Source organism: Myodes glareolus, chromosome 1 (assembly GCF_982192425.1).
Source record: "Myodes glareolus chromosome 1, mMyoGla1.1, whole genome shotgun sequence".
Lineage (NCBI taxonomy): Eukaryota > Metazoa > Chordata > Mammalia > Rodentia > Cricetidae > Myodes > Myodes glareolus.
The window spans coordinates 28,713,350-28,729,731 of record NC_142026.1 but is presented as its reverse complement, the minus strand read 5'-3'; the positions used below and the strand labels follow the sequence as shown (position 1 = coordinate 28,729,731).

At 38.3% G+C, this 16,382-nt stretch overlaps 1 protein-coding gene across 5 annotated transcripts in view; it reads right to left on the bottom strand.

Moving 5' to 3' along the window:
- Dis3l2 (DIS3 like 3'-5' exoribonuclease 2) overlaps window positions 1-16,382 on the bottom strand; it is a 329,266-nt gene that overhangs the window by 213,156 nt on the left and 99,728 nt on the right. For all 5 annotated transcript variants that reach the window (XM_085697205.2, XM_085697193.2, XM_085697207.2 and 2 more), the window contains one exon: window positions 10,929-11,157. In XM_085697205.2, coding sequence (XP_085553331.2) covers window positions 10,929-11,157 — 229 coding nt within the window. The remainder of the gene's footprint in view (window positions 1-10,928; window positions 11,158-16,382) is intronic.

Sequence of the window (16,382 nt, the reverse complement as noted above, 5' to 3'; positions counted from 1 at the left end):
ACTGGACAGGTGGCCCTGACAGGAAAGGGCTACCAGAAACCAAGAAAGTTCACTGATAATGCTATACAACTGAGAACCTCTGCAGTAGAGTCATGTGATACTCCTTAGGTCAAGAGATAACAGGCTTGAAAATCCCACAATGGAAGGCAAGGTTTCATCCTTGAAAGGAGTTTTCCTTCCCAATACCTCACTTGATTTATGTAAGAATCCATGACGTGGTCAAGGTGTTTATTACGAAGGATTTTTATGACTAGGGAAAATGGCAAACTTGCTTCTTCAGTTCTTATCCTGAACAGGGTTAACACATTTTGTTAGAAACCACTTTGCTGCTAGAAAAATAAATAGCTGGCCAAACACACATGGATCCTGACTCTATTGTACTAGGAGAGGCCGAGGGAGCACTCGGGCCAGATAAAGAGGCAATAGGGCAAGGTAAGCTACAGCGTGCAAGGTGGGATAGCTAAAGGGCCCAAGAGAAGTCAGAGTCAGATCTAGGGGCCAGGTTGGAGCCACTAGCTGAGGTACAGGACAGAACTCACTATGCAGCTGTGCTTTCCTTCAGAGTACTAGAGAGTTTGGTATTTGGGGTGGAAGGAAAGCAGTGATGCATTCACACGTTAGCATTTGGAATATCACTGTTTTAGCATTATCTGAAAGCCATAAACAGTGTTCAACTACACAGTGCTAAATACAATCTGCCTTTACTTCTGCAGTCAAAAACATTCAGTCTAGCTTTTCTCTAAGAGAACAAGCTAGAATCCTCACTAACTTTTTGGAAACCTCCACAAGTCATAAACATCCTTACACCCAGTCCATTAGTCAGACAGATTCCCCTTGGCATGTTTCTGCATGACTTGAAGACCGTCTCCAAAGAATTATTTAGAGTGATCCAAAAGGGACTGGATGCCAACAAGATGAACCTGTAGGCACATATAGTTCAGCACAGTGGCAATGAAAGAATAATCTCTAAGCTTTCAGAATGAATGCATGCTAATAAAAAACTTATTATGAAAAAAAACTTACTACTTTTCTAATTTTAAAAAAATCTTCAAGGAAGGAGGTTAAAGAACAAGTTACAGAAAAGGCTTCATTGCTCACAAACGTGGCACAGCTGGCCAGAGGGAGGAAAAGGAAGCAGTTATCTAAGTGGGTCTTCCCTGAGGCTAGAAATCTGACTTCACAGACAGGCAGCCTTTAGAACACAGGAAGAGGCAAGCATGCTCTTCACAGCTGATTCATGGATTTCTGGACACATATGTTCAATAAATCCTGACATGAACTTTTTAATTTCCTTGTTACAAAATAAAGGTTGAATACAAAAGAACGACCTTCCCTGAATAATGGCTGGGTTTAAAGAACTAAGAAAATTAATCTTTTTAAATGAAAATAATCTACAACTACTTGACATTCACTAAAGGAAAGTGAGGTATTCCCTCATTTCTTAGAAATATTCATCACCACTTCTACAAAGATTTCTCCTATGTCTTGTTCAAAGCTCTTGAAATCTGTCACTGTGCTCATCTGGTCCCTAAGCTTTCTGTATCCACCAGCTTGTTTTCTTTAACAAACCAATGATTCCTCCAGGCGAGTCCAAGAGCAGCCCATCTACTTGACAAGCTTGCTGATTCCCATAGTTTAACAGTGCACAGATGGATAATCTCATCATCCCTCCTGTGGAACCACACTTCTGTTTTTAGTAACTTTCTGGGTATCACACCAGAGTCCTTTATGAGCCTCCAGTTCAACAGGCAGAACCTGAATTCACAGCTCTTCTTACCCTTAGCCTTAGTTTTCTTTTTCACTGAAGACTACTATTAGCACCCATCAGTGACTAAGCTTGAATTCCCGTGCCTATCTTACATCTGACCTGCCACTATTAATCCTAGTTCTGAATGTTTCACCATCTATTCTGCATTCAAGTTAGCAGCCAGGTCTGGTTGCATGGCTGATCTTAATGATCAGTGTTCTCACTTCTCCCCTCTTTCTAACAATTGGATCCCTTTCCATAGCTACCTTACTTTCTTACTGAGCTCTCTTAGCAGCCACGGCTAACTTTGCAAACCTCAGTACAGTCTCTTTTCTGACATCCTCTCCAGTCTTTCCACTCTGTAGCCTGTACTGATCCCACTGAAGTTACTACTCATCTACCTCCATGACCCTGCTCATACTCAAAATATTCTTCATCTTCTCCCATCCAGCAAGCCCTATTTATCCTTCAAAGCCCAGGGAATACACTATCTCCTGTTGTCTCTCTCCTCCTCTTACCTTTTATCTTGTCTTTCCTCCATTGATAGTTTCCACTTCCCTGTGAAAATCATTTCCTTTTCTCTACATGACACTGCCTGTGGTTACTAGCAGCCTCTGTTTTTAGTAACTTTGTTTTTGCCCTTTGGATTCTACAAGACACTGCGCCTTCAGAACTTGCAAGCCATGGAGAGAGCATCCAAGGGGTCACTGGTCTGTTAATGTGCTGTTTCTCTTTGAGTCAGAAGTCTGCTTAAGGCCTAAGCAGGCAGTGAGACCATTATCTAACTGAATCTACCAACTAAGTAGAAGTGGGCCCCCACTACTGTCTCTGTTCTCAACAACTGAGTGCCTATCAAGGGCAAACATCGAGATTTTCTTTTAGATTTACTCTGTTTCCCCAATAACAAACATAAAGTTTGCTTGTGCAAATACCATATTGGCTACAAACCAGTAATGTCCATGTACAAATGAACACCCAGAAATCAGAGAAGAAAAAGAAACTGCCAAGTTTACATAGCAGGCAAGTAGCAGAGTGGAACTGGGGTCTAGTTCACACCACCCTTTACAACACAGCCCTTTCACCCAACTCTACTCTTCATTCACTGGAACACCCATCAGAGGCACAATAGCGGTAAGGTAACAAGAAGCCTGTCAGTACCTTTGCCTCTACTTGGTTAAACTTAGTTCAAAGGACAGAAAATCCAACTCAAACTGGCTTACCTAACAAACATGACTCATTCGTTCATGTAATTGAAAGTCCATATGTAGGGAAGACTTCGGGATCAGTTGATCCAAGGTACCTTAATGGCTATGAGGGCCCCGACTTTTTTTGGCTCTTCACTCTTCAATCCACAATACTTAGGAAATCATAAGACAGCTGCCAATATCAATTAGGGATAAATGTTTCCTTCTTCATATCCATAAGGAAACAACTTATGCCCCAGAAGTCCAAGTAAGGTTCACCCAAATTAGACCACTTGGGCTGCTGATCTTTAGAAGAAGCAAAAGTATAAAGCTACAACGTACAATAAAGAAGATACTACTCATGGGTAGCTATTTTAAGTAAAATTAAACACATTTGAATTTTCAGTTTCTCAGCCACACCAGTACTATTTCAAATGATGAATAGTCTCTGTAGTAATTCAACCTGGAAATTTCCATTGCTACTTTAAGTCCCAACTAAAATAAAACAACTAAATGTGCCAAGAAACTTATATAGAACAACTAAGACCTCGCTCTGCAGTTAGGATCAGCTTCACTCAAATTGACAGGTATCTGACAAGGGTGTGGAAGTCCAGACAAAAATGTAAGGAGAAAAGGGAAACATGAACTAGATAGTCAATGAGCACTAACATTCTTTTAGAAAGAAATTAAACCAATAGGTCCTGACTTAACCTTTTAAAAATATAGCCTGTTAGAGAAGTCTTCCTTGCTATAGACACATAATTTTCTTTTATAAATTTAATAACTACTTCTGGGACCCTGAGAAAACAAGTCACTTCTCTAAGCCTCAATAATCTCATCTGTGAAATAAAAAAATGCACCAAGTTCACTGTGTATAGCCTTTTCAACACAGAAGGTTTCAGTTAGCAAACTTTTAAAATTAACTTTTGTCTAGAATCTCACATGTTGAATATTTTTATAAAAACTCCATCTATACTTAATTTCCTATCCCTTTTTTTTTTTTAATCAAAGCATGTCACTGTTCAGTAGAGTTTCCGATGGATAAGAAAGTCAGGCACTCTGGAGGAACCCAGTCAGCTGCATCAAACATGATACAAGTCAGTTGCCTTGTAGTTTAACCAAACGCAAATTTGCATTTTCATCCAGTGTTAAGAAATAATTGTTAGTAATGCGAACTGCCTGACAAAGAAATAATTGTTAGTAATGCGAACTGCCTGACAAAGAGCGAGGGTAAAACACTGCATTCTACGAAGAGTATATGGCTGTTGTGAATCTGTCCAGAACATGCTTCTGTAAATTTAATAATATTATATTTTATTTATTTACTTTGTGTGTATGTGCACGTGCATGCATACACACACACACACACACACACACACACACACACACACACGCCACAACCTGTAGAGATCAAAAATAGCTTGTAGGAGTTGATTCTCTCATTCCATCAGGTGGGTCTCAGAGATCTGCCATGTTTGGAAGCAAGTGCCTTCACCATAGGGTTACCTTCCCTGGTCCTTCTATGATTTCTAAGGCAATGTACTGTATGTGTCAACAGATATGACTGTTCAGTTCATCTGTTGTCACTACCATGGACTGGCATAACATTGAATAGAACAGAGAGAAGAAAAGAGTAGGGAGGACTGAGGTTTGGTGAGCATGAGGAGAAAAGGAGAAAGGATGTCACCACTCAGAGAAGTTGCTCTTCCTGTCTCATTGCCAATGAGCTAAAGGAAAGTTGATTATAAAATAATCTAGGGAGCCAAGAATGAAGCTAAAAGTACACAGCAAGCAAGAGGCCAAGGAGTATCACATTGAGAAGAGTATAAGAAGAGCCCAAAGGAGAGAGATCCCAGTGAACCTGCAGGTTTCAGTTCATTCAGTGGAAAAGAAGAAGCCTGTCAGTACTTCTGCCTCTGCTTGGATACACTCGGCTGAGAAAGTCAGGAACAAACAGCCACTGACACGATAGAGGACTGGTCCCTGACTGCAAAGGTGTGAACAATGTTTGTGACAAACTGTTCCCTTTTAAGTTCCTATTATAATAATTGTGTACTAAAGGTGCTAACGGAATTGCTGACAAGCATACCTACTCCCAGGTACTGTGAGGGGACCTTGGATAGAACCAATTCTCTCCAATCAGTCACTTGCAATGTTAGAAAAGTGCAAGCTCTAATGATATTTCAATAACTAACAGACCTGAGCATAGCAGAACATTGCTACCACCATATCACTCCATAAATTCTGTGTGAACAACAAACAGCAAAGGAAAGTGGCACAAGGTATAATGTTTCCAGAGGCTGAGCAGTACTCATGGAAGAACCCGAAGCCATTTATGCTTATGGTTCATCACAGTCTAGCTGATAGATCCCTACTATTACAGAAAAATATTTACTCAAAGATCTCTTACCAGCTCCCCCATTTCAGGAACAAGTGAGGGACTCTAATCTTGTTCACCACTCCCAGTCCATTGCTCTGTCCTAGGCTACTGCCAACTGAAAGACTGTGAATTAGAATAAGCAAAGTCCTTGAGCATAATTTCCAGAAGAAGGAGGGTACAGAATGAGAGTAGGAGGCCAAAGTTTATAGATTATAACAGGAGAACTGTGATTTTATTACATAGTAACAATTTTGGTTATTAATAAAAGCAAGTACTTAGTAGGACAGATTAGAAGGTCTAGGAATGTAGCTCAGGAGTAGAGCATGAGCCTAGAGCAAACTGGAACAGGAACACTTTTGTACAATGATTGACAAAGTGTGTCACAGAATGTGCCTTTATTTTGTGTGAGTTTTGCAGTAGATAAACAATCACCGAAAAGATATTTTTCTAATTTACTTAATGTATTGTTATTTAAACCATTTAAAAATCTCTGATCAACAATTCTACTGCAACTTTACATGATATATTGATATTTAATGAGAAATAAAATTATTTCAGCATGGGGCAGGGCTGCGGGGGGCAGAAGGAGGAAGATGGAGATTAAATAATTAAAGTACAGAATTAAAGAGATGAAAAATACATAATGGAGATTCAAAACTAATTTTTAAAACTGAAGAGTATTAGGAATATCAAGATGATAATACATCTGAGTGGATAAATTCTCATTTAATTATAACAAAAATGGCACAAGAAGAAATTCATAATTTGAAAGCATCAATTAATGTGTTTGAAAACAACATAACCTCATTTTCTGAAAAGTAAAAGGTACAAATAACTTTACAATGCACTTTACCCAATCTTAAAACTAAATAAATAAATAAGCAAAACAGTTACTTTACACTTTATATAAGCTATTCTGGGAAAAACAGAAACCAGTAAAGAAAATATATTAGGTCATTCTATGAAGCTATTATAATATTGACTCTAAATATTGAACAGTGACAAGAAAATCTTCTATCTATTTGAACATAAAACAAAAAATTATACACTATACAGTATCTAAATAAACCTTGTAGTATATGCAAAAAAACAGTAACACAAAAAGATTTCATAAAACTTATCCTAGGAATTCAAGGGTGGTTAAATATCCAAACTAAAAGAGAAACTCAAAAGATAATCTCAATCAATAAATAATATATATCATAAAACCCATCAAAATGTAAATCTTTTACAAAAGACCATATGGAGAAAGACCTGATACCTCAAAACAGGGGAAAACTTAAAAACACATAAGCATATGATTAATGTCATAACACCAAAATTGAAGGTTTTTTTTCAATCATTTATACCATAGAAAAATATAACAGACAAATAAATGACACATTTTTTAAAAAAGATATCGACAATACCTAAACTGGAAAAAGTTTACTATAGAGAACAGACAAATCATTAAAAGTAGAGTAATTCAACATATTAATAGGCAAAGAATATGATATTTACAGAAATTAACTTGGATTGTAGAAACTGGAAAGCTAGGGATGGTCATATGGTTTAGAGATACAGGGCTTGCCTAGCAAATATGAGGTCCTGGGTTCAATCTTCAGTACTATCCAAAAGAAAAGGATAAAAACAGAGATCTAGACAATCCTACCCATTGATAGAGATGAAAAGGGCAAAGACAATGCCAGTGGGAGGGAGTTTGGTAAAAGCATTCTGGCTTGGATCAAGCCTTGCTTGAATTAATGAAGTACTGAGCCCTGTCTCACTTTGTCTTCAGTGCATGCATCTCTTCTGGAAACTCTACAGGGAAGGCTGTGGCTAGTCTGAATTAGAGTAGGGCCTTAGGATATTACAGGTCCTGGCCATCATCTCTCTACCAGATATTATGGATTATCCATCCAATCCAAAGTGGGGAAGCAAAAATTCCCATTGCACACTTTGTTAAAGGAAAGTTTGGTCAAGGTTTAACATCTTTTTTAAAATCAGATTTTTAAAGATTGGCACAAAAATTTAGATAATAGAAAATTGCTATGTGTTTGAAACTTATTCTAATTACTGAAGCAAATTAACTGTCTTCTAGTAATACCAACCATCATTATATACAATGGAGATCTGAGAAAGAAAAATGGTTAACAGACAATTTGGAGAAAAGAATCTTAGGGTTTCAATAACTCCAAGAATCCCATCAGAATCAGGTCTGCTCTCCTGAGCCAGGCAGAAAGAAGGAAAGAGAATTCAAGAAGACAGAGGCACTGAAAGGTCTTAAGGGTGGGGGTCTTTTTCCCAGTGGTGACTAGGGAAGGTCTATGAGAAGTGGTTATAGACCAATTCAAATCTCAGGAAAGACTGAGAATTCCTCACAGAGTCTCCTCTTGGGAAAAAACAGTGGCAACTGACTGAGAGATTGAAGCAAAGGTGTCATTAACATCACATTCCAAATCTTTGCTCACCCATCAGGAACTAGTAGAGGCTAGTCTCTAGACAAGGAAAATTCAAAAGGTCTCAGGAAGACCCTGCTGGGACAGAGGCAGGAAATGTACTACATAGGATCACCTGATTCTGAGGCCAAAGCTGTTCTTACCATTCTCAGTGATGAAAGACACACAGCTATTATATCGCTTGGCAAAGACTTTTATCCTTCGGAACTTGCTAACCAGGCAATCTTTGCCAAAACATTTTTCAAAGCCACTGATGCATTTAAAACCAGTGAAATTTAATTAAGCTGTTCCCAGTTTCTACACAATAGCAGATCTTTTTCCCCTAGTGTTAAGGATCAAATCCAGGGATTTATGCATCCTAGGCAAGTGCTTTTATCACTTAGCTACACCCGAGCCATTATAATAGATTTCCATGCAGACAAGAAGCCATGACTGTACAGTAGTAAAAACTCAGTTTTAAGAGGCTATGGAACTGGATTTTCAAACGGGGTCAGGTCTTTGGCACACTCTCTCACTGGCTCTCATAGATATTCTAATTTATTTATACATGTGTATACATATATATTTATGTTGTCTTCCTAGGAGAGACTAGTCTGAGATATACATTTCTCTTAATTCAATGAAGAGTCTTTGCTACAAACAATTGGATTGGGGCTGCATTCTCACTCACCAGAGAAGATGTTGCTTAAGTTTCCCAAACAAAGAGGGAGAAACTCAAACACACACATGCAATACACAGCATATATATTGCTTTAGGTAAAGAAACAAGACATCTAAAAATTAACACTTTGAAACACAAGCAAGAACTAGGATTGATAATGCACTTGAAAGTACTATACAAAGCAAAGAACCTTTCTAGAAGACTTAGAGAAAATTTATGGTGTTCTTAAGGTTATGGTTTATTTCAATAACTTTCAAAACCTTAAATGATACAAAAAGTACTAACATCTTAACTGTAACCAGATTTCATATTATCCTAAGCAATAAAATCTGGTTGAAATAACTTTTAAAAATTCTGTGATTTCTTAAAAGAGCAAACTGCAATTTTCCTAAATATCAAAAGGGCAAGAAATGAGAAACAGCATGTGGCTTCACAAACCCTGTTTAGAGGCAGCTGGAGCGAGGGATCTGCACCTGACACTGAAGGAAGTATTAAAGCTGCTCCCTAGGTCAAGGCTACTAAGAAAGCCACAGAAACAGCAGTGGGCTAGGAACATGTGAAAAGAATATGGAGAAAACACAAGCATGCACGCCATGGACTTGTGAAGCACTCTGAGCTTTTCCTGAGAGACGGTTATGATAACAGATGATACATCCAAGCACAGGTCTGGCTTCAGAGCTTCCCAAAGGACAAAGGGAACTTCTCAAAGGACAAAGAACAAAATAATTGATAAGCAGGCCATCGACTGCAATTACTCCCATTCATCATTTCCGAGCATTTGTGTCAGTGTCTTATCCCCCCACCCCACCCCAACTTGGTGCTGAGGGAAAGGAGGAAACTGAGATCTTCTAAGCCACCAGAACTAGATTTCTTCTAAGTAAGAAATCTACTTAGAAGAAAGATCAAACACTTTAGATCACTTAGAAGAATGATCAAACACTCAACCGGTTCTAAAGTATTCCTTTCTTGATTTTGTCATATAAGGATCTTTCTTCTTAGTGTTCTTGTTAATAAAAAGACTGGCTATTTAGGGTCCTGGTTATATCCATCTCTTCTCATTAAAAGACATAACTTCTAGTATGGATGCTGTTGTATACAACATGCATGCAACTCTAAGAAGAAAGACAATATTCAACTATTTTTAAAGAAGGAAAGGAGATACATCAGAATGAAAAGTCAAGAATTACATCCAAATGAAGATCCAACTGTCTGATCCCTGAAGAATGAAACTACTGTTACCTAAGCAACCTAAAAAACAAGACTAATGTGTACCATCAGGTCAGTGTACCTGGGAAATGAAGGCAGACAAAAGTGACAGAAAAAACAATAGCCTACTCATTTAATTTCAAATTTCAAAGCTGAGAAGTCACTCTGAATGAGTAATTCTTGCCACCAAAATGGCACGTGCTTTCAGAGCATACTTTCTGGCTAAGGTCAAAAGCAATGGAGAAAAACAGCAGTGTTTCTGCAATCCTTCCTAGAATCAGCCCAGCCTTCAAGATACCCTGAGCTGTGCTTGCCAGATCTTACACAGGTAGTCTGCTCAACATCCTCCTTTGGTAATCCTTTGGCATTCCTTCTTCTATTTATGGTGATTGGGCCAGAAATGTCCTGATAACAATGCTTATTGTCTAATCAGCCTAGCCAGGTCCATGTTGCTCACTCTTCTTCGTTTCCAAGTATATACAAAACTCAATCTTGCTGGAAATATACTTTCCCTTTTTAGAACCCTTAGAAACCTAGATACTGTAGTACTCAACTCGCAAATATCTCTTGCCCTTAAGTTTCCTGGAGTGTGGCCAGGTAAAGCCTTTGGGTGCAGCTCTTGATCCATGTGTTTGCAACTTGATGTTTTCTATAATTATGGAACCCATGGCTTATGTGCCATTCAGAAAAAAATAAGACTGACTTTTTTTTCTTTAAGGCTTGAAATCAAAATACCTCCCAAAAATAATCTACTTTCAAAATTCAAAGTGATCTAAGTCTACCACAAATTACAAAAACATTTTTTGTAATTATAGACTGAACTAAAGCAAAACTGAGAGTAAAATAAAGTGGATTTTTGTTTTGTGTTTAATGAGAATTTTAAGACTTGTTTAATTCTGGTTGGAGGTATAGCTCAGGAATAGTACACTTAGCTAGCATGTGTAAGCTTTAGGTAAGAGGAAGGTAGGCATGGAGGGAGGAATGGAAGGAAGGAAAGAAAGAAAAAGGAAGGGAGGATAATTCTGCTCATATCAACCACAAGGTAGAATGGAACACACTGCAGCTAAGTTCCAATAGTAACTCAAAGTCTACCACACACATGGCAACAGCAACCACTTTACACAAACCACAGGGTGGCACTTCCCCTTTCTTAAAACAAGTCTACCAGAGGTTGCCCTTCCTAAAACTAACAAAGACTTTGGGAATACACCAATCATTCTATGAGTTTCTTACTCTGTTGAAAAGAGGTTTCAACTTAAAAAAAAAAAAAAAACCTGCTGTAACAAATGTCAAACAGCTGCCCAAGACTCACCTTTGTCAGGAGTATGAAGTGTCAATTTCTTAACACCATCAACCAGCACACCAGTGTTGCCATGTCTATCTTCTGAGTTGCTGTCATCAAACTGGGCCTCTATAATGACATCAGGACTATTACAGCCTTTTGGGGACTGCTGCAAGAGGTGGTGTCCACAGCACTCCTCAGAGATATCAGCTTCATAAGTAACTTCTGTTTCTTTGTCATTGCTCTCTGGTTTAATTGCCTGAAGAAAGGAAATAGAAAAATTCTTTTAAATCACTGCAGGCAGCTGGCAATATTAAATATTCATAACGTGATTAGAAAAAATAGACCTCCCAGAACTTAGGAGGCAGAGGCAGGTGGATCTCTGTGAGTTCGAAGCCAGCTTGGTCTACAGAGTGACTTCCAGGATAGGCTCCAAAGCTACACAGAGAAACCCTGTCTCGAAAAAACAAAAAAGATAAAAATAGACCTTTATTCTTACAATGCAAACTTCCCTAAGTAGATAAACAAGCCAGCAATACCATGCTGGTACTCAAGTCTTTAAGATGCCACCTTCTCAGGATTCTGATCTACATATTCATCCTCTCTCCCAAAAGCCTAGAATACTAGAAAATTCCATGCTGCTTCATGAAATATTATCACAAAGAAGCAATCAGCATGTTAAGAAAGGATAAAAGAATTCACCCAGGTATGTCACAGTGTTTCCCATGGATCCCACTAGGAATGATTTCCAGATAAAATAGTGGACTCCAAGTCGCTTCCATGTGACCAAAGAGAAAAAGTCAGAATAGGGAAAGATTCTGTTCCAAAGAGAGGTGAGAAGGAGTTTCAGAAATTCAAAAACATAGTGGTAGGACACTAGGAGATAGACTGGGGTAGGGGGACAGAAGCATCATCCAAAAGCAAATGTTCTCTTCTCTGGAGGCTACAGGGAGTTGAGCTCAGAGAGTAGGCTGCTTAGTGGAAGATCCCAAATAAAACTCAAAGAGGTACTCATACCAGCAGATGCATAAACCACAACACAGAAACATAAGAAACATGAAAAAGCAAGGTAATACGGCTTCTCCAAAAGATTATAACTCAGCACTACAGTAATGAAAACAGCTTGGTATTGGCATAAAAACAGAGAAGTCGAGCAATGGAATCAAATAGAAGACCCGGATATTAACTCACAAACCTATGAACACCTGATTTTTGACAAAGGAGCTAGAAGTATACAATGGAAAAAAAGAAAGCATCTTCAACAAATGGTGTTGGCATAACTGGATGTCAACCTGTAGAAGAATGCAAATAGATCCATATCTATCACCATGCACAAAACTCAAGTCCAAATGGATTAAAGACCTCAATATAAACCTGAACACACTGAACCTGATAGAAGAGAAAGTGGGAAGTAGTCTACAAGACATGGGCACAGGAGACCACTTCCTAGGTAGAACCCTAGTAGCACAGACAATAAGAGAAACAATGAATAAATGGGACCTCCTGAAACTGAGAAGCTTCTGTAAAGCAAAGGACACTGTCATTAAGACAAAAAGGATACCTTCTGACTGGGAGAAGATCTTCACCAACCCCTCATCAGACAAAGGTCTGATCTCCAAGGTATACAAAGAACTCAAAAAACTAGACACTAAAACTCTAATTAACCCAATTAAAAAATTGGGTTTTTAATTTTTTAAAAACAGAGAATTCTCAACAGAAGAACTTCGAATGGCCAAAAGACATTTAAGGTCATGCTCAACCTCCTTAGCGATCAGGGAAATGCAAATCAAAACCACTTTGAGATACCATCTTACACCAGTCAGAATGGCTAAAATCAAAAACACCAATGATAGCCTTTGCTGGAGAGGATGTGGAGTAAGAGGAACACTCATCCATTGTTGGTGGGAATGCAAACTTGTGCAACCACTTTAGAAATCAGTGCGGCGGTTTCTCAGGAAATTCGAGATCAACCTACCCCAGGATCCAGCAATACCACTCTTGGGAATATACTCAAGAGATGCCCTATCATACTACAAAAGCATTTGTTCAACTATGTTCATAGCAGCATTATTTGTAATAGCCAGAACCTGGAAACAACCTAAGTGTCCCTCAATGGAAGAATGGATAAAGAAAGTGTGGAATATATACGCATTCGAGTACTACTCAGTGGTAAAAAACAATGACATCTTGAATTTTGCATGCAAATGGATGGAAATAGAAAACACTATCCTGAGTGAGGTAACCCAGACAGACCCAAAAAGATGAATACGGTATGTATGCAGTCATTACTGAATTCTAGCCATAAACAAAGGACATTGAGCCTATAATTTGTGATCCTAGAGAAGTTAAATAAGAAGGTGAACCCAAAGAAAAACATATAGTTATCCTCCTGAATATTGGAAGTAGACAAGATTGCCAGGCAAAAATTGGGAGATTGGAGGTGGAGGTGGTGAGGGGGTAAGGGGAGATGGGGAGAGAGAAAGGAGAAGGGGAGGATAGGGGAGCTTGGGGGGATGGGATGGTTGGGATGGAGGAAGGGTGGATATGGGAGCAGGGAAGTAGATATCTCAATTAAGGGAGTCATTTAGGCAAGAGACTTGACTCTAGAGGGGTTCCCAGGTGTCCAAGGAGATGTCCCCAGCTTGTTCCTTGAGCAGCTGAGGAGAGAGCACCTGAACTGGCCTTATCCTATAGCCACACTGATGAATATCCTGCATATCACCATAGAACCTTCATCTGGCGATGGATGGAGATAGAGACAGAGACCCACATTGGAGCACTGGACTGAGCTCCCAAGGTCCAAATGAGGAGCAGAAGGAGGGAGAACATGAGCAAGGAAGTCAGGACCTCAAGGGGTGCGCCCACCCACTGAGACGATAGGGCTGATCTAATGGGAGCTCACCAAAGTCAGCTGGACTAGGACTGATGGAGCATGTGATCAAACTGGACTCTCTGAATGTGGCTGTCAATGAGGACTGACTGAAAAGCCAAGGACAATGGCACTGGCTTCTGATTCTACTGCATGTACTGGCTTGGTGGGAGCCTAGTCTGTTTGGATGCTTACCTTCCTAGACTTGGATGGAGGGGGAGGACCTTGGACTTCCCACAGGGCAGGGAACCCTGACTGATCTTTGGACTGGAGAGGAGGGGAAGGGGGAGGGGGAGGGAAATGGGAGGAGGAGGAAGTAGAAATTTTTAATTAAAAAAATAGTATATTAAAAAAAAGATTATAACTCCTTGAGCACTGAAATCAAAGACAGTGAAGACAGTAAGATATTAGATGACAATTTCAAAAGTTTGTTAGTGAAAACAATCAATGACTTCAAAGGTGATACAGATAAACTCAATCCAGGACCTAGAATGGGAGACATCAACCTTAAGGAAAAAACTGACAAAATGGATGAGATTATCAGCAACATGGCTGAGAAAGTCAGCAATGAAAAGCGAGAGATTTTGAAAACATACAGTGACAACAACAAAAACAAATAGAAATTAACAACTCAATGAATCAAATAAAAACACACTTGATACCATCACCCACATATTAAACCTAGCAGGAAAGAAAATACTGCAGATGAAGAGCAAAGCTGATGGCATGCTACATTCAAACATCAATAAAGAAAAAACAAACTCTGGGATACAATCCAAAGACCAAACCTAAGAACCTACAGGAAAATACAAGAAACTGAGATAAAGAACATAAGATGCTGTGGGTAAGACAAAATTAGACATAAGAGTTTATAAAATGTTCTCTTAAAGATATAAAGCCTTGAGGCTGGAAAGACAACTTTGCAGTTTACCGGACATGCTGTTTCACAGGGGACCAGAGCTTGGTTCCCAGCACCCACATGAGGCTGTAACATGATAGCCACATGACAATATTCTTTCCCATCTGTATGAGTATGGTAAAACAAACAAACAAACAAATAAATAAGCCATGTGTGATTGAATTGCTGAAGAAAACATGTGACCTTTTATGTATATTGACCCATCAATATCAGCAAAAAGTATAGTAGACTCTGGGTTCCAGATGTTACTATCACACTGCACCCTTCTTAGGACTCTACTTCTGCATGAAAAGCAAAAACCTTATACAAGTTAAACATACAATAAAAACTAAAGTGACCACAAATATATGTATATAAATACAAAAAACAGATTCAATCACTATTTATAGTTTGTGATCACTCTTTTAAATAAACAATAGAAAGTCACCCTTGGTGAGTACTGTCACAAAGCCTCTATCTTAACTGGGGTAACAGACTAATACCAAGGTACACATGCATTGAAGAACTCATTCTTGAGTATGTTACAGGGCCATACACTATTTAGGAGCCACAAACACAGCAAAGAACAGTTAACCAGGAATAAGTTCAATCAGAACTGTGGAAGGAATGAAGAGCTGGTGAAGATGTGAAGAGAATGAGAGGATGTGCAGGGTTACTAGCAACACTGCATTGTTTTGAAGATGCTTCAGTAGAAGCAACATGTGAACAGAGGTCCAAATAAAGTATTGACATTTGATCATGTGAAGAGTCTACTGAATTTAACTGGGAGATTTCAAAATATCAGCTACCTACTTTTAGCAAACCGGATTAATAGTCTAATTAAATCACATGAAGACCATACTTAATGTAAAATTGCCTTACACAGGTCAGAAAAATTAATAAATCCTTCCTACAATATTCTAGTACTATGGTTTTCAAACATTGTAACTATTCCCAGATGATTAATGCTATAATGTTCACTTAGAAAACCAAAGTGAAATATTATAAAAATTCACATAATAATAATAATAATAATTAATAATAACATGTTCATAATAATTCTAAAAGATAACCCTAAAATTTTGAAAAAATGGTCTTATGAAATTATAGAAAGAGAAAAACTTGTATACAATGGTTAATTTTTCTGAGCAAAACTAAATAAGCTTTTTTTTTCTCATTTTTGTCTCTAGAAAGTTTATCCTTCATTTTATTTCAAGTAGACTTCATTCAGCTTTTCGAATTCTGTGTTAAAACAAGAACAATGGGAACAATTCTGTCATCCTGCAGTTCTCTCTGAAAAGCCTTCTGGTCGTTAGTATTATGTTATCTATTTTAGCAATGTTATCTATCTATGTTATTTAATAATATCTTATTATTGAGTCCCCTAATAGTCAATTTACTAGTTTAGATGCTAGAGAAGTATACTCATGAGATAACCTAGCCAACAGCCTAACTGTATAAATAAAGTCTCATTGGAACGCAGGTGTGCTCAAATCTTATATGTATAACCCACAGTTGTATTTTTGCTAGAAGTTGAGAATTCCATGTCCTACAATGGTTGGACTTTCTGCTTCTCCACTGACACTTTCTGGTTCTCTGAAAAACATTTGCTCACTCCCCTCCGGATGGATCGACTGGTCCTAAATAAGCTTTTTAATGATTAAAAATATTAAAAATTTAAAAACTTGTGAGTTCTTACTAGGTGTGGTAGGTCATA